General features: G+C 49.1%; 1 protein-coding gene across 4 annotated transcripts; it reads left to right on the forward strand.

Annotated features, from left to right (window-relative positions):
- Positions 1 to 247: 247 nt before the first annotated feature.
- mindy3 (MINDY lysine 48 deubiquitinase 3) lies at positions 248 to 24,552 on the forward strand. Of its 4 annotated transcripts, none has more exons than XM_027010801.2 (15): positions 248 to 1,185; positions 1,537 to 1,616; positions 2,208 to 2,268; positions 2,962 to 3,159; positions 3,705 to 3,756; positions 4,116 to 4,230; positions 4,531 to 4,604; positions 4,966 to 5,045; positions 5,478 to 5,548; positions 8,442 to 8,522; positions 16,146 to 16,218; positions 18,065 to 18,137; positions 19,011 to 19,098; positions 20,102 to 20,173; positions 23,427 to 24,552. In XM_027010801.2, exons 1-15 carry the CDS (start codon positions 1,095 to 1,097, stop codon positions 23,574 to 23,576), a joined length of 1,359 nt encoding a protein of 452 aa, XP_026866602.2. In that variant the 5' UTR covers positions 248 to 1,094; the 3' UTR covers positions 23,577 to 24,552. The 4 variants fall into 4 exon arrangements, with proteins under 4 accessions (XP_026866602.2, XP_026866601.2, XP_026866603.2 ...); XM_027010800.2 differs by having other exon boundaries at positions 2,962 to 3,153; XM_027010802.2 differs by lacking the exons at positions 20,102 to 20,173; positions 23,427 to 24,552 and adding an exon at positions 19,424 to 20,041.

Raw genomic sequence — 24,552 nt, forward strand, 5'->3', positions numbered from 1 at the left:
GCGATTATCTTAATCTAACATGAGAAATCTATTTCCTTCATTTTTTTCAACCTTGGACAGGTGCACTCTTAGATATCCATGTCCGTTCTCTCTTTTATAGCAACACAATCTGGTGAACCGCGAAAACGTAAAGCATGAGAGTGATGTTTAAATTAGCCAATGAAAGTCTCTCACTGCCAGCGTCATCGGTACGTTCCGGATTTGAACCAATCCCGTATACGATGACGTCACTGAGCGCACGTAGTAAATAAACTGAGCGGGTGGCTTAGCTAAAATGACTGGTATAGCTAGCTAGCCAGCTAGCCAGCCAACCAAACACTTGGCACATTTGTTTTGGACAAAAAAACTGCCTAAATCGTTTTCGCTTTTTATTTTTTTTTTAGATATGGGTAGGTTTAGCTAGTTTGCAAACCAAATGTTTTGCTATCGGCAAATCTATATTATTGGATTTATTTACACAAGGAGGAAACGATTAGCACGGCGGTTTTGTTTTGCACTACAGTGCTCAGTTTAGCTGACTCGTTCATTTAGCGTTAAGCTCGCTACCTGCGGATTGATGGATTAGTTCGGTTATCTTACACAAATAGCACTTCGCGAATCTACCTAGCGAAAATTCGTTAGCTGCGCTACAGTTTGACGCACTGTGAGCGCAAACACAGTTAACTAGCTAAGGCTGGCTAGCTGCGTTAGCCATTATTCATTTAGTTAGCGAAGGCTAGGCTAGCTAGCAGCATCGGACTGTGCGTACAAGCGGCGTTATACAGCAGTAACCGTGTACCCAGCTAACGCTGGCTAACCAGCTAGTCTTCTAGCTTGCATAGCTTAGCTGGCTGTGCGACAAACTGAAACAGACCTACGAGCACTTATTGTCAGTAATCAGGCTCAGCGTAACAGCCGCCTGGCTAAGTGAGATTTCGGTGGCCGATGTCACCAGAGTGGCGGATCTGAAAGCCGCTGCCTGTTTAGCTTAACGTGCGGACTGCATTGCATGTCGTAGCTGCGGTCGGTGGCTAGCTAACTAGCTCACGGAACGAGTTTGCTTGTATGTATGCGCGGATCGAAATTGTGCAAGAAGAAAACCAAGGGAAACTGAAATGTCGGACTTGAACAGAGACGTTGTGGATCTAGTATGGGGGAAACAGTCGACCGGCGTGTCGGCATCTCTCTTCCGCAGGTGGACCCAAGGTAAACGCACCCCCAAGCTCCGGGCTAATCGACGCTGTGGTTGTCAGCAGTGACCCATAAACTTGACACTTTCTCAGCAACCAGACGTGAAACAGTCTCTTAAGATGTTTCGGATTGGTGGGACCGCACTTCACTAACTACGCAAGGTGTTCGGGGTAAACACTGCAGCGTTATCTCTAGCGCGGAGGTTAGCTGGGCGAGAGTGTGTGTGCTTAGTGATGGACCTCGCTAGAACTGCAGCGTCAGTAGCTCACCAGCGAGGGGATTGACCTAGAAGCGAACTGTGACAATGTGAACCGATTAGTAACCGTTTTTGGTTTTTGTGTGTGTCTGTGTGTTTCCTTTTTGCAGGCTTTGTTTTCAGTGAGACGGAACGCAGTGCACTGGAACAGTTTGAAGGGGGACCATGTGCTGTCATCGCACCTGTGCAGGTACTTTTTATGCTTGTCAGCTTACCGTTAAATCATATGCCGTTTTTACTGGAATATAGCAAATGCCTTTTAATTTAACGTGTCTGTCTCTTGCTTGGAGTATGTACTGTAAGGAACCATCATTATTCAATTTTAATCATATTTAGCTAATGGGATAAGGGATTGTCTACAGAAGACAATTTCACCATACTATATATATATATATATATATATATATATATATATATATATATATATATATATATATATATATATAAAATAAAATATCTAGCTCGTCATAGTCCCCTCCAGGTGGATTATGGGTCTTCAACAAAAATCACTTCAAATGTAGCAGAGTAGTGATCCAATAATGGTATTAATCACTTCAATATTTTTAGATTATTTTCATGGTTTACTATTGCTAAAGTTGTTAATGTTAAAGTTTTGTAATAAATGATGATAGCAGCCAAACATTGTGACTTTATACACATTATTTAACACTCATTTGCCTCAATAGGAAATGTGGGGATAGGATGTCATACGATGATGGTTACAGTGTGAATTGTGGTTTCATATTGGCACTCCTTCTCCAAAACCGTTTTTCCTCCTCAGGCATTCCTGCTCAAAAACATCTTGTTCAACAGAGAGAGCTCAAACTGGAGAGATGTCTCAGGTATGTACTTCTGCACATCACTCCAGGTGTGACTATAATGGAAGGCGGGGCTCTATTCAGACCAGCGACATGCGATGCAGTGTTGAGAATGGGAAGAGTGTAAATGCATATATATAAAGAACAAGAATATATAGGGTGTTTGCTACAGCACTGTTCACATATCTACAAAACACAACACCTTACAGAAGAGTTTAGTGGTTCTTTTTCTCTCACCTCTCCAATGGATGGATGTATCTAACCCACTCAGTGGTTAAGGTATTCAACTTGTAATTAGAAGATTTGCCACTTCAGGCCCACCACTGTCAAGTGGCCAGTGTTGGTCTACTGAGCAAGACCCTTAAACCTCATTTGCTCAAGTTGTATTCAGTCATTATTCTAAGTCACTCTGGATAAAAGCAGCAGCTAAATGCCATAAATATGGATGGACAGATGGAAGGAACTTTATCATTGCTCTCTACACTGTGCTGGTAGAGAGCAATGACATGCAGTTTGACAGTAAATGCAAGGGAGCATTTACCAGTAAATGCAAAGGAGCAGTGCCATCACAACTCAAGGTATGTGGCTAATACTGGAATAGAATGTTGCCCTGTGCGAACCTCTTACAAAGACTAACAGCACGACATTCAGCTGCCTAGCTTTCTAGCAGTGGTGGGGTGCACGCGATGATGTGCACTCTTCTGTCTGTCTGCTCAGAGGAGGAGCAGCGCACAGCCCTCTGCTCCACTCTCGCCGAGATCCTGGAGTCGGCGTGCGGAGGCCGGGGCGCCAGCTTCTGCCTGGCCACGTGGGCTCGCGGCAAGGGGTCGTCGGACGTCACAGACATCCCGGACAGCCCCCCGGAGCCGGAATCCAGCCGGCCCGCCGACGCCCAGCAGCAGCTGCCTAGTGAGGGTCTGAGCTCCCAGCATGCCCTGCCTCCCAGCACCGTTCACAGTGTACCCACCCTAAGCACTACGGCGTGGTCCTCTGAAATACCAGCTTAGCGTCCAGACATGGGACTGGGTTATTTATGTATTATAAAAACCATCTAGGAAAAATCTCCTACATTTGGTAATGTTATTGCCTGTAAATACATAAGGCAGATTTTAAAAACCGTTGGTAATTGTGTAAAGTTCCAGTTGGTGTAATATTTCATAGTAAAGTGACGATTTAGCACCCCTCTTGAGAACATAACTCAAATGGTCTCTTTGTCTTAATGATCACTAGTAAGTGCATGTAAGTCTGCATGGCGTGGATTCTAAAGTGCTCAGCACAGTCTGTGTGCTGTCTAGAAACCCCACAGTGCAAGACCAGGCTTTCACAGAAGAACAGTCAGAAAATCAAAATCTTAATATACTGACTTTGTGTCATCTAATGGAATTCAGTGTAATGTGTGTGTGTGTGTGTGTGTGTGTGTGTGTGTGTGTGTGTGTGTGTGTGTGTGTGTGTGTGTGTAGCTGCTTTGGCTGCTGAGGAGCTTGGCTTTGAGAGATTTCACAGCATGGTACAGTAAGTGCTCACTATTAACTCTACCACGAATATACCGCACAAAGCTACACCCAGAGAATGACTGACTCCACAGGCTACAAACGGTGTTAACACGCTTTACCTCACGCTGACACGCCTCACACAGGCCGTTCTTTGAGCCGTCTTTTAGGAGGGAAACATTTGTCATCTTAAGGAATTATCTCTTGGGTACGAGCAGTATTTCCAAACCTTTATGCTGTGTGTCTCCTGTCTTTGTTCATATAATGCGTCTTTTAAGCGTTGAAGACCATACTGAGGATTTGAACTGTGGTTACATTGATGTGAAGGTCAAAAACGTAAAGTCCAAAACTCTGTATGTGCGTCGGTATGTTTGTGTCCAGTAAAAGGACGCTGAAGACTGTCGCCGAGCTAAAGGAATCCGTGCTCTCGCTGTACGACACCTGGAGGAATAAATTTGGCGTCCTGCTGTTCCTGTACTCTGTCATACTTACAAAGGTAAATGTACCCTCGACTTACAACTTTGACGTGTCCACCTAACTTGGGCGTGGCTCTTTTAAAAACCTGAATCATCTTTTAATAACACTGAAGCATCAGTCGAAAAAAAAAAAAAAAGTGGTGTCCCACAATCGCCTCCAAGAGGGAATCCCGAACAGGACACGCAACCCTCTACACTTTGACACCTTATTACTGACTCATGTTTTCACTTTCGCCAAAAGCAGAGCTGCTCTCTGGAAGCAACCCGCAGCGAGTTACGGTGGCTCTTATGGTGCTCTGACTGTCTGACACTCTTCTCAGGGTATCGAGAACATAAAGAACGAGATCGAGGACTCGACCGAGCCCCTCATCGACCCTGTGTACGGTCACGGCAGGTACGGCGCGCCCAGGCGCTGAGATTTCACGCTATATAAGACATCACGGCACACCAAAGCAATGCGAAAGAAAACTAGTTCTTTAAATCATGTCGCACGTCATACAACAAATGAAAAATTAAGACGTCTAATAGTTAGATAAGTAGATATGTTTAGAAATGGCCCTAGTGGGCTCGTCTGCATATTTTAATGCACACGTACAAACACGAGCGCATCCACTAGAGGTCAGCGTTAAGTGCGTTTGGCCCTCCGTAACCGAGCCGCGAGGGGTCCGCGTCTGCTGGCGTGCCTTGTATCCTCACACGACGAGTGCCGGTTCACAGTACTGTTTCCATCGTGCTCTTTCTCTCCCGTCCTGAAGTCAAAGCCTGATCAACCTGCTGGTGACGGGACATGCCGTGTCCAACGTCTGGGACGGGGACAGGGAATGCTCCGGAATGAGTAAGCGCGCGCTCCACCTTTTTTGCCTTCAGCAAGTGCGTGACCAAGCATGTCGCCTGGTGGAGCTTTGTCATTGCCTTCTGGATGTTTGTTTGTTTTTGTTTCCTCTTGCTGTTTTAGGTTTAACCGCTAGGGGGCTGTAATGTGATTATGTGCATGGCAAGCTCCAATGTCTGTCATTGCATATAATATACCTCCATTATTTAAGGTGTCTTAGTTGTTTGGGTTTGTGGTTGTGTTAAGGTGTCTTAATTGAACAGGTTTGCGTTGCAGTGTGTTAATTGTGCAGGTTTATGCTACAGATTGAAATGTCAAATGGTGGTTATTTGTATGTTGGTCTGTGATATCTTGTTGACTGAATGAACATGGATCAAGCATTTCATTACATCTGTAGATGGTGATCTCTGTCTGCTTCGCTCTCATTCCTCCCAGAGCTCCATGGGATCCATGAGCAGGCTTCTGTTGGCTTTCTGACACTAATGGAGTCGCTGCGGTACTGCACGGTACAGTACACACCAGCACACACTTCCATGCTGCATGCCTTTGTTGTGGTTGGGAGCTGCATTTGTGAGCACACACGAGGGAGAGGAAGAGAGGGAGAGAGGAAGAGGGGGAGAAATGATGCATTTATCTTCATGCACAAATACACCACTAGATGGTGATCAAATCGTGTTCTAATAATAAAAATAATGATGTTTATTTGCTTAACGATGATGATGGACTCTCTCGAATTATGTTCCGCTTAAACTGCTGTGGGTTTTACATAAAACTGCAGTCAGAACTGAACTGTATCCCCAGAAGCCCAGCGTGCCAGAGTCTGTGTTGGAGAACCGAAGCCCTCCAGTTAATTTGGTAACTCAAATTTTACAATATGAACTGCAAAATGAAATTACATTAAATTCCTCCACAGTAGTCCAACCACAAGAGCCAAAGTAATGGAAATACCAGATGAAAGGAGTCATTTTGAAGGAGCTGAATCTCAGTTAAAAATGAGTAATTTAATCACTCATGCCATCGCTCCTACTATAAAAGAACTTCTAAAACCGCCATCATTTCTGGGTTGTCTAAAGTGGCGTTTTAAAAAAAATAATATTAAATTAAAAAAATAAAAATAAAAAAAACTCTTGTGAATGAGGAAGACTGGGGCAGACCTAATCACATTTAGAGGGAAAAGATGCGTTCCCATGGCAACATAATATACTGAACACTGCCTGTAGTAGAAGTGACTTTTCCTCCTTAGCAGACACTGAGTAAAAACAGCATAATAAAAGTCCCCTCTTTCGTGTCATTAGCAGTGCTGACCAGGCTGCCAGTCAGACTAGCTTAGGCAGGCTTTCAGAGACAGTAGCTGAATTCATAATGCTATAAACTACTCATACACACTGTGGCCAAATTGGTATGTAGTGTACAGAAATGTGACCAAGACAAATTTTTCCAGTATACCAAAAACACCCCGATGGCGACAAAAACCCTGGCCAGAATTTCCAGTATCCATCTAGAGCCATCTTGGTGTATGGCATCCCCCAATGCAGTGTGGCCACTTCCAACGTTTCTTCCAACAACAAAAAAAGGCATATAGCTCGTGAGGTAGAATATGCATGTGCATTTCAAGTACTGCAAGGTTTAAAAAAATTAAAAAAAAAAAGCTTTCGTGCTGAACTTTTATTGCTCAAAGTTTGAAGCAAAAGGTCCAGGGCTAGCCGACAAATGGGTAAACCAGGTACGTCGCTGCAGTGACTGTAGTACGCTACAGGTAATGTCCAGAGTGGAGTGTAGTATGTAGAATATAATGGTGTACAATGCCATGTCAATTACAGCCAGTGTTTGGTCTTGTAAGCGTAAACACTTGCTCCCAAGAGTACTTTTGGTTCATTTGGGTGGTGCGTGTTTTTGTTTTTTGTTTGTTTGGAGGATAGCCCAGAGATCACTCCCACATCCCTAGTTCCAGTCTGTTCCGGAACGGTCCACTCGTAGTCGCCGATTTTCCCACCAGAAATGTGTCTATATAACTGCTGAAGCTGTCCTCTGCTCATTCAGTCGTTGTTGGTCTCGTTTTGGTGCTGTCCATATTCTGCCAGGAGATGGTTGGGGAGCCTGGGTCCAGGGGCCCACACGCAGGTTTTGCCTGCCCTCCCCTGAGCGTGTTGTCATAACCTGAGGACAGCGTTGGGAAGTTGAAAGCAGAGCGGTGTGTTTTGAGAGCTGCTTCTGTTTGGAGCGGCACCTCTTGCAGTGCAGTGGTGGGACACAAGCAGCCCCACTCCGTCCGGACCACCGGACCACTGGAATGTAGCGCCTCATGTTTAGCAGCATCCGAGCTTCCATCGGAATATCCGCCTCATGTTTAGCAGCATCCGAGCTTCCATCGGAATATCCGTGAAGTCTTTCACCCATCAACCACAGGGGTGGAATGGGGGCGGGTCAGATCCGGGGGAGGGTTGGGTGTGTATAAGGGGTTTAATGCCTAGCTGTCGAGTGATGGAGGTACTGGAGTGGTTCCGAGATGTTGGATTCCAGCCTGCAGGAGCCTGGGCCCGGTTCAGAGAGATTGTCGTAAATGGAAGTATTCAGCAGAATGTGTCTCATATATCATCTCCCAAGCTGCTGAATCCTTGAAAACAAAATAAATAATAATTAAAAAAGCCACCCCTTGGAACGGGATTGTGATTTTGGAACCGGGAGCTGTTCTTGGATATGACGCCTGAGTGTGGTTCATGACCCTGGTCGAGGCGCATAGAAGTGTTAATACACACTTATACCTGGAGTGTTTGGAATCCGCTGGGATGCTGTGGATCGAGAGCTCCTCCTCTTTCTCCACATTAATCCTGTTCCCTCTGCGTCAGAAGTCGTCCCAGAACTCTGCAGGTTTTATATGGTCTGCTTTTTTTGCAAACAGGAGCCCGCCCTTTCCGTGCTTGTACGGTTCATATCTTGCGGTTTAAATGCGCAGAGGACACACTGAGATCTTCCTCCTCCTCCTCCTCTTCTTCACGCCTACATCCTGGGTATCGACCTTGAACGGTTCAGCAGTCTGGCATTCCATTCGCCTGGTGCCTCTTACTCCAGCTGGGCTGAAGCCCAACCACCCAGAAAAACTGCCCCCCTCCGTACAGAATACCGCCAGACTGGCCACAAATGGACATGGGGCCCATATAACACAGTACAAAATTAGCTTGGATTCCATATTCCAAACATTAACTCATGGACCAACATAATACAGGTGTCTGTGTGTGTGCGCGCAACTGAACATTTGGCCGATACTAAGCTCACCAATCAAAGAAACAGTCGTGGCAGCTCTTGTTCCAGAGCACAGACGCCTCCGTGCTCATATCATCGCTATGGAGGTTGGGCCCCCCCCCCTTCTTCTCACTCTCCTTTCTCCCTCTCCTTTCGCAGGTTGGATCGTTACTCAAATCTCCAAAGTTCCCTATATGGATCCTCGGCAGCGAGACCCATCTCTCTGTGTTCTTCGGCAAGGTGAGGCCAGAAGGACCCGCGTGCGCATTCTCGCTCTCTCTCTCCTCTGCTTTATCGAACTACCCACAGAGGTCGGGGGGGGGATAGATGCCAGTCTGTTTTTCCCTTACATTCGCCTCCTCTCACATCCACAGCGCTTCATTTCATTCACAGCGTTCTCTCTCTCTCTCTCTCTCTCTCTCTCTCTCTCTCATTTCCTTACGTGATGGTCCTGAAGGCCACAGGAATGTGCTTGCTAATAGATGCAGCGTTCTCGTTGTTTTTGTAAGAGAAAGCGGAGGAGATGAGGGCAGACTGGGGGAGTTTTTGGACTTATAAGGCACGTTGTACTGTGGTCGTGCGGAATGGATGTGACGAGGCAGACGACAGCGTGTGCCTGACTTGGTTTGTGTGGTGGTAGCGGGGTCGGGTGCTGAGGGAGCGGCGAGCAGGTCCATGCGCACGTCTGTACCTCCTCCTTCACCCACCAGTCCTGCCCCTTCTCGCGGGTTGCTGGCAGCTAGCAGCTTGTTCATGGCAAGCCCACGCTTCTCCCCTGTGTGTGTGTGTGTGTGTGTGTGTGTGTGTGTGTGTGTGTGTGTGTGTTGCTCCTTGTTAAAGGGGGAAATGTTCTTGTCAAAGATTTCCACCTGGAGGAAAGAGATTGACGGCAAGCGTTAATTACTGTCTAGTGGGCCATTACTGTCTGTGCCTTATCTTCATCTGGTGTCTCGCTCGCTCGCTTCCTGTACCCTGAGGGTCATGCCCTGATGTTCAAGTAGTCAGACCTGACGCACACACCACACCCACTCGCAGCGGCTGGCGAGTGTAGGCTTGGCATTAGCCAAGCCGCTCTGGGACTGTGGCGTTAGAAAAGCTGATCAGGTTTCCTGGAGAGCTCCGAGACCCCCCCCCCCCCCCCCCCCCGGCCACCTGGCTCTCTCCACCCTCAGCCCCCGCAGGCGTGTCCCGGGGCCCCAGACAGGCCCTCGCAAGCGTTATTCCCCCCCCCCCCGGGATGCAGCCACTGAGCCCCCGCCCGCTGACCCCCTGACCTCCCTGGGACCCCACCACTGCCGTGTCGGGCCCCTCAAAGGCTGCCTGTGAATGCGTAAAAGATAAGAGCTTTTTTTTTTTTTTTTTCTTTCTTTAAGGGTTTTAGCCTGTTTATTTCAGAGTGGAAAAGGAGAAGGAGTTGGACGAGGGGCAAATTAAAACCAGGTGGCTTGACATCCGACCTCCCTTCGCCCAGCCCGTGAGGCCGTGCGGAGCCGCGGGTGGAGGAGCGGCTGAAACGTTCGCCTTGGGTTTTCACGACCGAACCCCGCGTCGCTTCTCGGGCGTCGGGTGCGGACGGGACCGGCCGGCTGGGCGCTCCAGGATGGGGGACAGGTTATGCCGGGGGAAGGGCCGTGTCCTGGCATGCCTCCACGGCAACGAGCACCGGGTGAGAGCATGTGGACGTGAGGGAGAGCGCGAGAGCCTCGTTAATGGCGGGGTTTAAGTCTCCTAGTGGACAGTCACTCCTGTGCCTCCTGCTTTTAGCCTGTAATGGGGCTTGTGTTCCACTCTTATCTGATTTACTCACACAAAGCACCTGACAATGCGCAAATGACCTCTCACACACGTCCCAAGAGAGAGAGACACACACACACACACACACACTCTGACATTAGACTCCAAAGGAATGATCTGGCTAGAAAAAAGATGGAGCAGGTCCAAAGGCTGAATGAAACACACACACACACACACACACACAAACCCTGAGGGCAGTGTGTAATGGAATAGGTCTTTTTAACGCAATGGCATTGTAAATATAGCCGTATAATGCAGGGTAATGTGATCTGTGTGTCCTGAGCCAGGGGCCTCCTGTTTATCAGCAGACTCCAGACCTGCATACATGCATGCACTCGCGTGCAAATGCAAATGCAGACTCATAGATGTGCACATACGCAGCCGCGCGTGCTTGCGGGCACACGCAGGCCTGTAGTCATGGTGCCGCTCTGAGTCCCCGCACCACTGTGTCCAGGTCTCCTCTCCCCACTGGGGGTTTATGCTATCTGCTCTTTTGAAGCTTGATGAGGTTCCCATCCCATCTCTCTCAGATGAGTTTACCATCTCTCCACTCATCTCTCTTGGTAGGTTTAGATCTATGCTGTTTCCTGCGATCACTTGTGTATATGCGCGCGCGCGCACACACAGACGGGGGAGAAAGACTGCACTGAGTGTAAGGGGAGCACTTTTTCCGCTGTATGGTCCCCTGCTCAAAGCTAAGGATGTTCAGAAGAAGGCCACACAATAAAATTGGCGGGCGGGCGGGTACACTGAGCACTATCTTGGCTATGATTTCTGTGGCTGAGACGCATCAGTCAACACCTGATTGGATGTGGGAGAGGAGAGTCCGAGAGCGCAGTCCCACACTCTCCACTGAAGAGCAGAGCAGGACATGGATGCAGAGTTCCCCTGTGTGTGTGTGTGTGTGTGTGTGTGTGTGTGTGTGTGTGTGTGTGTGTGTGTGTGTGTGTGTGTGTGTGTGTGTGTGTGTGTGTGTGTGTGTGTGTGTGTGTGTGTGTGTGTGTGTACGGGCGCACCTTGTCCTCACACGCACTGCAGGTCTCCAGGAGACAGTGTGCCCCCTGTCATATCATTAGTCGTTGCTTTGCTTGTATCTGATCTGTTGGTGTCGTATTATCCCTTTTTCCCAGCGTAACAGATTGATATTGATCCCTCTTTCTTTACTCCATTGTAATGCATTAGCATCTCTCTCACACACACACACACACACACACACACACACCCCTACACCCAAGGGTCTTGTAACACCCAACATCCCCTCTTAAGGGCCAACAATAGTCTCTTCAGCCGCCTCTCTCAGCTCAGGTCCGCACTCTGGGAGAACAGGCAAACAAACCCAGCCGGAGTCCCTGCGGACCCGGAAAGTGACACAGGGGAGGGAGACAGTGTCTGGACAGGCGAGACAAAAGCGAGAAGGAGCAGAGCTTTCTCATGCTCAACCGCCCCGCCCGGCTCACCGACCGCGATGCCCCTTTTTGTCCCAGGTTCTAAAGCGAGCGCTCGATAATGGAGTTTGGCTTTCCCGTTAGCGGGCCAGGCGTCGGGTTACCGTGGCAGCGATCCCGCCGAGGCAGAGACCACGGGGCAGGCGTTGAGATCAAGCCTTACCGAGTCACACCATCTCAAAGGGTGGGGGACAGTTGTGTCCAACTGTCCCGGATCTGCAATATCAGGCTGTGTGTGTGTGTGTGTACGTGTACGTTTTCAGCTTAAGGCCCAGTTCAGCTCGTCCCTGTCGAGCGCATGCACAGAGCTGGCCGCCAGACCGCATTTAGGATTTCTGTTCCCGACACGGTAGAGTGGCGTGAGGGGGGAAAAAAAACCAAAGCGTGTCATGATGAGCGCTGGATCGTGTCAAAACGGTCCGGAGCTCGTGCGGATGACAGACCTGTCGAAAAGGCTAAATCCGTCGGGCGCACACGCCATATCTTGCATCAAGCGTTGTCATGCATACTGTTTTAACTAACCTTTTATGGCTAACTTGCACACGCCTGTGCACAAACATCACCAAAGAGCTTTGCTTTGAACGCTTGTATTAGGAAATATAAGCCAGTATTGGGTCTGCTTTGCATTGGCCTGTCTGAAGTCTGTTGAGATTTCCTGCCGAGGACAGCCTGAAGACAGCAGTAAAGGACGCCAGACCTGTCTGTGTCCGTCTGTGACCACTCTGATGGATGCCAGGCGTGTGTGTGTGTGTGTGTGTGTGTGTGTGTGTGTGTGTGTGTGTGTGTGTGTGTGTGTGTGACCACTTTGACCACCTTATTGACTTGCTCTTTACATTCCCTTTATTTTTTCAAGTCTCTGCACGTAGGTGCCCAATACAAGGTGATTAAAGGGTAGGGGTCTGTGTGTGTCTGTCTCCAGTCCTCCATTTTCTTGGTCCTCTGTCATGTTGTTGTTGTTGTCTTGTAAAACCATGTGTACCCTTTGGGGGGGGGGGGTGTTTCTGGGGCTCGGTCATCAGATTGTGTTGGCTGGGCTTTGGTTCCTACCTCTCTGATCTGCTTCTGTGGCCCCTCGGTTCCTATTGCCTGTGTGTGTGTGTGTGTGTGTGTGTGTGTGTGTGTGTGTGTGTGTGTGTGTGTGTGTGTGTGTGTGTGTAAAATAATGGACTCCAGACTCTTAGTTTGGAACATCAACCTCCCTTTCCGATAAGTGGTGAGACGTACAGTTCTCGGAGCACAGGCTACCCCGTGCCTTCTTAAACCTGCCCCACTAGGATGCCTCCCCCTGGTGACACCCCTAAGGCTCCGCCCCAGCACTGTTTATTTGTCTTCAGGCTGTTTATGATTTATGATCTTGGTCTGAACCTCCTCTTTTAGTGTTCTCAGACATACATCACCTTTCACAGTCAACTCAACTGTGTGCTCACTCAGTCTGTCTGTGTGTGTGTGTGTGTGTGTGTGTGTGTGAGAGAAATGGACTACACCAGGTTAATTACAGGCTTCAGAAAGCTTTTCTCTTTAACATGACAAGGTAACATGGCCTTTCTGTGTAAGACAGGGTGTGTGCGCATATGGTAAATTCTTCAGTGTAGTAGAGGATGGTGCGTTGACTGTCTAGGATGCCTGTGTTTCCCTATAGCACAGTCTGTCTGCAGGTCTGTCGCAGTCCAACCGCTCTGCAGGTCTGTCTCTGTCCACATCTGGCACTTTTCTGCTTGGCTGGCACCATCCTACCCTGAGGCCCTGGTTCAGCACTCTGTAATTCGTGTGTGTGTTAATGCTGACTCTGCAGGGTTGATTAAAGGTCTGGTTGTGGTGTTTTGGAGTGTTTGTGTAAACAGGAGTGGAAGAGAACTTTTTTTTTTTTTTTTTTTTTTTGTGTGTGTGTGTGTGTGTGTGTGTGTGTGTGTGTGTGTGTGTGTGTGTGTGTGTGTCTTTTTTAACAGTACTTTTCGTTGGTCATTTTATGGTACATTGTAGGGGATTTGAAGAAAAAACTAATCTGGAATGGTAGAATTCAGTATCTCCACACTGCGTTTAATTCGTGGTTGAAATGGGCTGTTTTGAAGCCTTTTTTCCCAGGTTTGCCGGACACGATCCGACCACAGGCTGCTCAGTTGAGAGGGTTATGAAATGGGAAAGATAAACCGGAGTTTTCCCAACCGGTCCGTTCTGAATAAAGGCTTGCTTCTCGCGTTCAGACGAGGCAGCGCCAAGTGTGAAGGCGATCGCTTAGGAGGGAACGCAGAATTTACAACCCCGATCCCCGCCGCCGCTGCGACGGCGCATGGGAGGAAGCGCCCTAGCGCGGCCGCGTACGCGAACGTTAAATTACCGCACCGCTACAGCCAACGTGGAGCACTGCGGTACTACATCCTCACAAGACCTGGGAGAGCGCCACGGAATTTTGGGGTTGTTTTTTATGAAACATTCATAGCAGATTTGACTAAACTCCAAGTAAATGAATGCGTCCTGATTTAGTATCCCCCGTTTTTCACAGAAATCCAGAGGTAACCTAAACCATTTGCTCGGTCTGTCTGCGATGTTTCACAGGCTGAGTGTGAGCAAATGGAGTTCGGCTGGTGGAGCAGGCTTTCCCCGAAATGTCGAGAGAGACCGTCGGTCTGTCACACACTCATATACCCATAATGCATCCAAGTTGTTGGTTTTCTTGTCCTCTCTACTTCCCCCTTTTCTTGCATTCTTTCTCTCCGTCTTTATTCCACTTGGAATGTTCACCCACGAGCTGCGTGATTTTACGGACGTTTTAAAACTAACATATCTTTTCGGGAGAATGAGAGTTCACTTTCACAGCTGGCCTCAAACAAGACATTCATTTATTTCATTTTAAGTGCCCGCTGTTCTCCTGAGTATAGGGAGGTGTGTGCGCGCGCGCGCGCGCTTTTGGGGAACATCTTCCAGCTGGTCCGCAGTCTCCTCTTTTCGTCTCATTTATTTTCGTTACTTTGCAGTTCCTCCTCCTTTCTTCTCCCGAGTTTGTGTTGTATATTAGTATATTTTCTTTATGAAACATTAGCAGCTGTTTGTGAATGTCTCACTGAACCCATGCTGGGAGAGCACACACGCACCCTGTTTATTTTCGTTCTCGCGCGTGCGCGCGCTCGTGCGTCCGCCGTCTACCTTCACCCCGCGGGTCTCGCCTTCAGGACGTGACCGCGGGGATGGAAACGTGCCGTAATTAGACAAACTGCGGCTGGCCACTGGGAGAGTCGATCTCGCCGGGGAGGATTCAATCCTGATTGGTCAGTGATGGCGTGCGCGACGTAATATTCAGTAGTTGGAGTCGTCAGTGTTTTCCTTTGCCGCTGGCCTACGAGCAACCTCATGTACTGTCACCCTGGTGACCATGGGAATGCAGTAACCCTGTAATCTTCAGGCTCTCCCTCTAATAATTAATTTTGTCTCTGTGTGTGTGCGTGTGTGTGTGTTTTGGGGAGCGGGGAAGTGAGACTCGGGGTGGGTTGTTGTGAGGTCAGCATTGTTTCCTGCACTGAGATCACATTACACACAGCACCCAGAGAAATATATTGTAGACCAGCAGAGGGTTGCGCGGTGCAGCTCGGGGGGGCCAAAACTGAACCCAGGCCTGCGGAAGGCCTACCAGGCTCTCTCTCTCTCTCTCTCTCTCTCTCTCTCTCTCTCTCTCTCTCTCTCTCTATCTATCTATCTAAAAAAAATAAAATAAAAACACACACACACGGTTCAGGGCCAACCCCATTACACTCCACCCAGATCTCTACAGAATTACATCAGTCTCCCACCTGCAATAAACATGAACATGCAGCACACTGCTGTGGACGGAACAGTGATAGGACAGTGTAATTCTGAACATGCACACCGCACGAGTGGCTTGCATGCTAATAATCAGATTTCTTTTGGTGGGGGGGGGGGGGTTGGTTTCGAGGAGTTGAGTGCTTTGAGTCTTGATTGCAGATGTGACAACAGTTTGGTCGAATTATCTTCAGTTTATCTTCGGCTAAGCTGCTGAAGACCGAAAAACAAACACGTACATGCACTGTGCCTGCATCAACTCCATATGTTCCTATTGTTGATTTCAAGCTCACACACAGTACTTAATTATTGCTCCCTGGCGCCACACACAGGCGCATGCGCACGGTGCGTTCTGTAAGTTTACTCTGTGTATTGCTACACGTCAACCTATGGTGACTTGTATCGGTTGGTTCATGTGGAAACTCTCTCAAAGCTTTGTTTCCTGTCACACGTCCCTGTGTGTCACACGGAGGCTAGGGCTCGCATGAACGAACGTGTGTGTCGGGCCGCGGAGGGCCACGGCAGTTTCCCGTTGCCTCCCAGAGCGGCTATGACCGCAAAACTCGGCCTCTTGTGTCTGTCGTGCGAGAGATGTTTCATGGGTCCTCTGACTACCATTCATAAGATGTTGTTATTTTTGTGCGTAAATGCATCGTAACTCACCAGATCTCTTTGGAGGGAAGCTTGGCTCGTGTCTCATGCAGATGACATTAATCAGAAAGATTAAACAGTGACAGAGCTGAGCAGTTCACTTACCAGCTGACAGTGGCCAGTGTTGAATTGTTGAGTTTTGCAGCTTAATGTGTGTCTCTCTGTCTGTCTGTGTGTGTAGGAGATGTCTCTGGTAGCCCCCGAATCGCCATCAGAACAGGCCAGGAGAGTGTTCCAGACCTTTGACCCGGAAGGTAATGCTATTGCAAAGGACATTTCCCCAAACCCCCCCCCACTGCACTGTTGGTTTGTGTTTTGGAGAGGAAGAACAATAGACAGTGAACCAAGATAGCCCAGGGGGGCAGGTCATACGGTTGGATGGGCGGAGGTTGGACGATACAGCCTGAGGGCAGCAGCACACAGGAAGGAGAATCTTATTGGTTTGCTTGCTCTGTGGTGTACTGAATAGAGAGAAGAGCCAGCACTGTGTGTGTTGCTACTACTCTCTCTCTCACACACACACACACACACACACACACACACACACACACACACACTTTCCCTAAACATAATTACATAGTGTTGCACATTCTTGCCACCCCAAACGTTACAGCTGGTCCATCCAGGTCCTTCATCATCTGTGTGTTCATCCAAAGTTTTCACACATTCCTTCCAGCCACCCCGATCCTCTTCTCCCGAGCGTGGCGCCTGTGTTCAGCGAGGTCCTGTACCTCAGCTTCACAGTACCATGCTTTTGGCGGTGGTGGGGGGGTCGTCCAGCGCCTCGTGTAGCTCACATGTCATGTAACTCCCAAGCCAAATGGAATGGCTTGTCCAGACAGACAGAGTACCAACAATGGCTGTGGGGTCTCCAGCGCTAAACCCCCACCCCCGATGGTTCACCACCCGTCCCTCGGAAAGCGCTCCGTCCGGTCCGATGATCGTCTTACCCCGCCTCCTGGGAAGGACAGGCCATGCCCTGTCGGTATCTGGTTTGGGGATCTTGGTGAGTGGAGGTCGCACGCTCTCTGGTAGTTCTGGTTATTTATGGCTGGCGGTAGTAAAGGCCTCGGTACAGGAGCTCCCTGTGGAGGGATGTGTGCACAGGCAGAAGTCGAACTGAATGATGGGGGTGGAAGAGACCTTTAACCTTCCTCCTAAAACCACTGCCCCTGCCTACTTACACACACTCTTAAACCACGGTGGGCCTTTGGCTCGTTCTGATCACGATAAGTGCATGCGTGCGTGCATGCACGTTTGCGAGTTAAACCCGGAACGATTTCGGTCTCAACGGCTTGTCAAAGACGGAATGTCTCAAATGGTAAACAACATTCTTGCATCCCTCTTGTGCGCATGCACACACTTAACACGCTCCTACCCGGAAACGTTAAGTAAAAGAGGATTTATTTAGCCGGACTGCACAGACGCACACCCAGCAGAGGACGCCTCCAGCAGGAATTAAATGTTCACGCATACGTCTGTGCGGACCACCGCCAACTCCACAAATTTACTACAGTAATAACTAGAGGTCAAGTAGTCAAGTGATGCCTGTAAGGCAGGGCAGGCTGCCAGGCAGGGCCGCAGATCCAGTGTGACTGAGAGGCTGTTGGAAACGCGTTAGGGCGCCGTGCTTATCTGCTGGAGTGGGCTACGTGCGCACGCAGACCTCGACGACATGCCGCCCATAGTTTGGGGGGGGGGGGGATGTTTTGCCCACATATTGCAGGCAGACGAAAATAATTTCGGAAGCCAAATATGTAAAGCTTGCCTACGTTATATTGTTACACACACTCACAGCTGAAAACATGGATGACCACGTGCCTGTTCTCCTCTCTCTCTCTCTCTCTCTCTCTCCCTCTCCATCAGCCTCTCAATCTGGACAACACGGTGCTCTGTACACTGAAGGCAGGTGGTGTAGGGGTTATGTTTTGAGGCAGGAGGCTATGAAACATGCATTGTGTGCTTGAGTTCACTTGGTTTGCTCTTCGTGTGCGTGTGGTCTCCGGCTGCATGGCTTAGGAGTGACCGTGGGTTGTTACCTTACAGGTCTGTCTCCATGCTACCCCAGCAGTGGGACTAATATCTACCCCCCTTCCCCAGATAACGGCTTCATTCCAGACACGCTGCTAGAGGACGTGATGAAGGCTTTAGATCTCGTCTCCGAGCCCGAGTAGTAAGTGTGTGTGTGTGTGTGTGTGTGTGTGTGTGTGTGTGTGTGTGCACAAGTCCACCCCTCTACCAGGAACCAAGCAAGGGAGTGTTTTGAGTCAAGAATCAGTCCTCACAAGGGATATAATTTTAGAAAATGATGATTTAGTGAAGTCAGACTGCACAAACAATGCACAGCATCATAAAAATCATCCGACCCCTGGGCTTTACCAAAACACGGTCTGTCCGGACCCTGACACGCACTACTGTTAGGAACATGAAAATGAGAGTGATCACCATAGACCATGAGAATGTGACACCGGTTACTGAGGTTATTGTTTCTAGAACCATACATGCCTGAATAACAAGCTTGGCCTTTATCAGTATGATATTTTATTCATGGTGTGTGTGTGTGTGTGTGTGTGTGTGTGTGTGTGTGTGTGTGTGTGTGTGTGTGTGTGTGTGTGTGTGTGTGTGTGTGTGTGTGTGTGTGTGTGTGTGTGTGTGTGTGTGTGTGTGTGTGTGTGTGTGTGTGGTAGAATTGCACTCCTTATTCCCTTAAAAAGGAAATCTCCTTTTCTGTTCCTCACACAGCAGGCTTATTTTTGCCATAATAATAGTGAGATTCCAGGCATTACTCATGGTTAAATTTAGGCTTTGGCACACAATTCCTGAACATCGTTCACTACATCATGTCTCTGTGCGCGTGCATGCAGGCGCACACACCTCCGTGCCTAAAGAGAGCACTTAAGAATAAACACTGACATTACACAGCCTAGACATTGCACACGCCAGACATACGGGTCTGTTGTTTGACGAGTTGAAAGGTGTGCATGCAATGGTCTTTGTTTCTCACGTGCGCGCACATAGGCTCTCGGTCCTGTTTCTGTCTAAACAGCGTGAATCTGATGAAGAGTAAACTGGATCCTGAGGGTCTGGGAATAGTTCTGCTGGGACCATTCCTGCTCGAGTTCTTCCCTGATCAGGTACCCCAGACCCAGAGAGAGACTCACTGTCACTCATCACCCCCCCCCCCCCCCACACACACACACACACACACACACACACACACAGACACATCACCAAGCTGCTGAAAGTGATTAAGGCTGTAACTGTAACAGCTGCGCAATACTGACTAAACAGGAGGATTCTGTCACTGTTCCCTTGGCCCTGCGTGTCCTCATGTCTTTAATGGGTGGGAATAGGATAGGAAGGTGTGTGTTTTTTTTGTTTTTTTTTAATAAGGGCTTTAGGGGATTACATTGGAAACCTCCATCTAGCATCAGATCAATCCTTCTAACTGTTTTTCAGGCATACACACCCAAGCAGACGGTGTAGGGGACTAGACAGAGGAGTGTGTTCATGGCAGGGAGTATCAGACGCCTCTTGTAGCGGCCACGCGTGGAACCCCGTGGTCATCCACCCCTCCGACCGCATGCTGGTTTGGAGCTCCCCGTTACAGCCGCGCCGTTTCCACCGCAATAGCTTTGAGCCATCGCTCGGGCAACAGAGGCGCTCCAGCCGTGTTTTGGAGCAGAGAAGCAGATGTGGGCATTCTGGATGTGTAGTGGAGCTTCAGTCTCCACCCAGAACAAGAGGGGAAACGGTTTCCTTTATGAGAGCACAGTAATCAGCATCTTAAATAATCATTAAATGCAAGATTATAGACGCGTAACAGATGTTAAACGGTACAACATTGTAGATCACGGTACAAGTAGTGAGAGAACTGGAATGAGAGAATCTTACACTTTCCATTTTTGTTTCTCGTTTGGTGGTTACCGAAAGACACAAATGATTTCCCCTGCCAATGTTTTCTCATCTCTGAAACAACACATTTGCAAACTGTGTCCTTTTTAAATTGCAAATTTAGTATGAAATCAGATCATCCTTCAGTCCTAACAAAAAAGTGCACCACACACACACACACACACACACACACACACACACACACACACACACACACTCTCACGTGCCTTCTTACCATTGCAGGACACGGGGATTCCAGACTCATTTCCTGTGTATCATTATAACGGCCTGAAGCAGTCCAACCACGACGAGAAGGTAACATGCCATGGACATATACACCCACCCACACACATTATTCTCCAATGCCTACACACCAGTGCTTTCTACCAGCCGCGTAACCCTGCAGGTTGGTACCAGACGCCGTTATCCCGTCTCATCCACGACACGCCGACTGCGGTTATGGCACTGACTTGCCTCTGCCTGCCTCGGACGCCACCATCCGATCCCTTCGCTACGCCGCTGACCTCCGCGGGCCCTAATCATTAAACTGTAATCAAAGGCCTTCCCAGCAGACCACTGGCTTGAATGCAAGATAAAAGCTATTAAAACTGCCATCTCAAATTTGAACCAAACTTGACCAGCTTCAAGAAGGAGAGAAAGAAAACAATTTTGATCAAATTACATCCGCAGTGTGCGAAGTAATTTAATTCCTTAATTTCCGAGATTTACGTAGAATCGGTTGCACTGTATCACAAGCCATTGAGTAGAAATGTGGATAGATCAGTAGTTCAGTAATTAATAACTCAGCTACTCCTCCGCACTGGTGGTCCAGAATGGTGTGTTTATTTCAGCCTTTAATTAAGGTTGGCTGTCCTTAAAAGATCTGGAACTCAGTCACAAAGCCCCTAATCCCTACTCTACAATGACGCAAGCATGTTCTACATATTGCTAATTTATGTCCCAAAAGTGGGAGTGTGGGTGTCGTGCAGGCTGGGATCCTCATCTGGCCTGGGTTTTACTGTCACCGGTAGCTAAGTGGTTCCCCTCCCCTGCCTGGTGCAGTGAGCCATTTCCCGTTTTCCATACACGTCCCTCTAAAGACGCAAATAGCATTAACACATGGCAACCTGAGAGTAGGAGAAACGCACACGCAAATGCACATTGCCTGGCGTGTCCGTGTGTGTGTCCATCAAGTAACCTTTGTCTCCAACAGTCACCTTTGACTTCCAGAGGAAGTGCGAGAGATTGACCGTCCTAGATTCCTAATGTGGCAGCGTTCAGTCTGAGACGTGCGCGCGCACTCGGGGTCCTTGGTTCTCTGGTGAGCGAGTGAAGCAGACAGTCTCTGTTGTGGAGCTTTCCGCACTGCTAGCCTTTAACCGTGTCCAGATCCTCTGAATGGCCGGAGCAGTGTTGCTGCTTTTCAGGAGCGCCAAACACGGGGGCCCTGCTTCACGTTCAGACCCTGGCCGTGTCCCCCCCCCCCCCCCCCCCCCCCCCCAAAGAAACTCGAAAGGTGCACGTTCCAGACGCATCTGTCACGAGCTCCGGCCCACGTTATTTCAGCTCAACCGAAATGAAGACCGCAGGAGAAAAATCGGTCAAAGTCCGAGACAGCTGTGTTTCCTCTAGCAAATGAAAGCGCCCAGCTGCCGTAACAAGGGTCTCCGTGGCCATGGCCGCCGTTCCGTTTGGTTCCGCGGTGGGAAGTCGCACTTCTCAGAACTCACGCTGCAATATCTCAGGTGCCCAGGAGTCGGGCGCATGCCAAGGATAACGTTCCCTCGCTTGGTGGGGGATTCGTGGACGCTCGGTCACGATGGACCGTGGCAGTGGATGTTGGAGGCTCCTGGTGTGGGGGGGTCGGGGTCGGGGGTCACAAACTTTTTCAGCACCTGCCAACCCCAATAGGCTGACTGGCCGGTGTGTCTTGAACTGACTCTTGTTAACACACGGCCGCCCAGCACACGTCTCTGTTTGCCTCCAGACCAAACGGCATGCCTTACTTGTAGAAGGGACCCGTAGCCAAACACACAGCTGGGCCAATTATGACTCCGGCTAACAGCTGTCTACACACCACACTAAAGCTCCCGCAACGCGTGAAATCTGCGCAGCTCTCTGAGACGCTTCATTCGCTCTCGGTGAGAGTAAACGCTGCCTCAGTTCGTTTTAACTAAATCCAGCACTGACCAGATGGAGATCCGCACACACAACCAGGACAAGCATGTTCATGCAGGAAGCGGAAGACTCGGTGCTTCAGAGCAGAGAACTCCTGACAGTCCCCAGCCATAGATTTGACCCTTGACCTGCAGTCTCCGCCTCCTAAAGAGATGGCAACGGCGATGCCCATGTCCGCGATCAGCCCTTCCTCCATCATGTCAAGCCCATTTTGGCAGGGGGGCAGTATTCTAACCTTCCTTTTAACACGGCGTGTAAAAAGCGAACGAAGGGGGAGGTGTCCGCCGCCCACCCCCCGCCCCCCGCACGGTTTCCCCCTCGGCTGCTGACAGACTCCCGCCTCGCCGAATCCCTTTGGCAGGTCCGGGCTGCCTCGGACCCGGGAGGCACCGTCGCCTTTATTTATTTGTTTGTTTGTTTGTTTATGTTTATTTGTTTTAATGGGCAGTTAACCGGAAGCCAGAGAGCGGACGAAGACGCACAAGCAGGGAGACCCGCGAAGGGTCAGGGAGAGGGCAGCCAGGAACCCACAGGAGTCCCCCATGATCGGCCAAGTGGCATCGCAAAGCAAGCCACGGGCTCGCATCCACCACTAGGGGAAGTCCTGTGGCCCTACAGGCAGACTTGGGCCGGGAGTGTCAGCTAGTTTTGCCAGCTTTGGTTATACACGAAGGGTCCATTTTCCCCACCTAAGTATGTTAGTAATTACACTCTTAGTAAAATGTGTTCGCTGTCTGTTTGGTGAAGTTAAATCGGTCAGAATGATTTAGATTGTTCCCAGTTGAACAGGATCTGAGTCCTTGAGTCTGGGGCGGGGGGGTGGGGGGTGGATTCCATGCATGTCCTTGCCCCGGACTTCACAGTGGACCATGGAGACCCCCCTCCCCCCGGTCAGCCATCACCATGAAATTCGGAGGTGACACGCAGACACGCCATGACACAATGTACAGGACAGGTTACATATACATATGGTCTTTTGTGATGTTGCATGTAAGGCATTCCACGTATGCATGTGAACTCAAATGTACTCATATGTTTTTAATGTAGTCAGTGTAAATGTAAACACACGCAAACACTCATGATGCTTTTCAGCTATGAAGCACCGGTTAATCTCACACACACACACACACACCGGTAGTACTCCTGGTCACCGTGATACAGTAGACAGGGCAGATTCCACTCTGGCTCTAAGGGCCCCCATATGGAAGCCATCGAGAGCCTCGGGTCTTATGATGTCATCACCGGAGGCCAAGTCCTCTAATGAGACACCGTTCTTCAACAGTGCCCCTTGCTCCACACTTACAATTACAGCACATCAGTAACCACAGGCTGTGTTCACCCAATCCTGACTGTACTGATCTCTCTCTCTCTCTCTCTCTCTCTCTCGTAGGTGAGTTACGTTGAGGGCACCGCCCTCGTTCTCGGCTTCGAAGACCCCATGGTGCGCACGGACGACACCCCCATCAAACGCTGCCTCCAGACCAAGTGGCCCTACGTAGAGCTGCTGTGGACCACCGAGAGATCCCCCTCCCTCAACTAGGCACTCACACCTCAGCCCCACCCCCTGACGCACTGCCCCGCCTGCTGCCCCGCCCCACACCTGGCTGCATGGCTCTGCTTGTTTCAGGAACACCATGCCCTCCTGGGCCCCACACACTCTCCTCACTACTGGTTTAGTAGGCCTGCTCAGTGCTTGTACTAATTTAAAGACCCGACAGGGACCATACAACTGGACTCGCACTGGCTTACGTGTTCTTAATTTTATTCTTTTTTATATACTTTATTTGGCCTGTACATTAAAAAAAAAAAGGGGGGGGGGGTTAATTTTTTGTTTAATGCTAAAAGCCCTGATGTTGAACAAAAGAGTTATTTGGGGAGGGGTTGTGTCGCTTCAGTTTTTCACAGCAACACCAAACTTTTGCTCCTTTTGCAGGTATTAATGTTTTTCTACCTTTTTTGTTTTGTTTACTACATTATTTTTAAAAAAAAAAAAAAAAAAAGAAAAGAAAAAAAAAGCTAGCCAAGGATACTGAGCTGACTCCCTGGCACTGTGGTTGGGGTGGGGTGGGGGGGTTCTCTAGAGACTGTGAAGGCCACACTGTGCCCAGTCTGGTGCTACGGCTCCCGGGGGGTTAACGTTCCACAGCACTTACCTAACCAGGCGAGCAGTCCGGTTCATCTCAGACAGGCTTACAAAGGAATGCACTACAAATCCAATACTGTGCACAGGAGATGGAAAGAGTGGGATAGATAGAGAGAGAGACAGACAGACCCAAAGGGGAGGGCATGACACTGGTGGAAATTCAACTTGGATGGGACCAAATTCCCCCTACCAGTTGTTTTTGTTTTGGGTTTTTTGTTTGTTTCTTTTTTTTTATTTTTTGTGACGGTAGTAACCTGTTGCCTCCTATTTATTTATTTGATCTGCCTGAGGCAAAGGGAAGAATAAACACTTGCACACATTATTTATTCCAACCTTAATGGCTCACCAAAATAAACACTTTTGTCTTCAAGCA

Source organism: Electrophorus electricus, chromosome 5 (genome assembly GCF_013358815.1).
Source record: "Electrophorus electricus isolate fEleEle1 chromosome 5, fEleEle1.pri, whole genome shotgun sequence".
Taxonomy (NCBI): Eukaryota; Metazoa; Chordata; class Actinopteri; order Gymnotiformes; family Gymnotidae; genus Electrophorus; species Electrophorus electricus.

Coding starts and splice junctions, on each gene's coding strand:
- mindy3 (XM_027010801.2), top strand. CDS start 1,095: ATGTCGGACTTGAACAGAGACGTTGTGGATCTAGTATGGGGGAAACAG. Junction 4,231..4,530: donor ACTCTGTCATACTTACAAAG/GTAAATGTACCC, acceptor CACTCTTCTCAG/GGTATCGAGAACATAAAGAA. Junction 4,605..4,965: donor CCTGTGTACGGTCACGGCAG/GTACGGCGCGCC, acceptor CCCGTCCTGAAG/TCAAAGCCTGATCAACCTGC.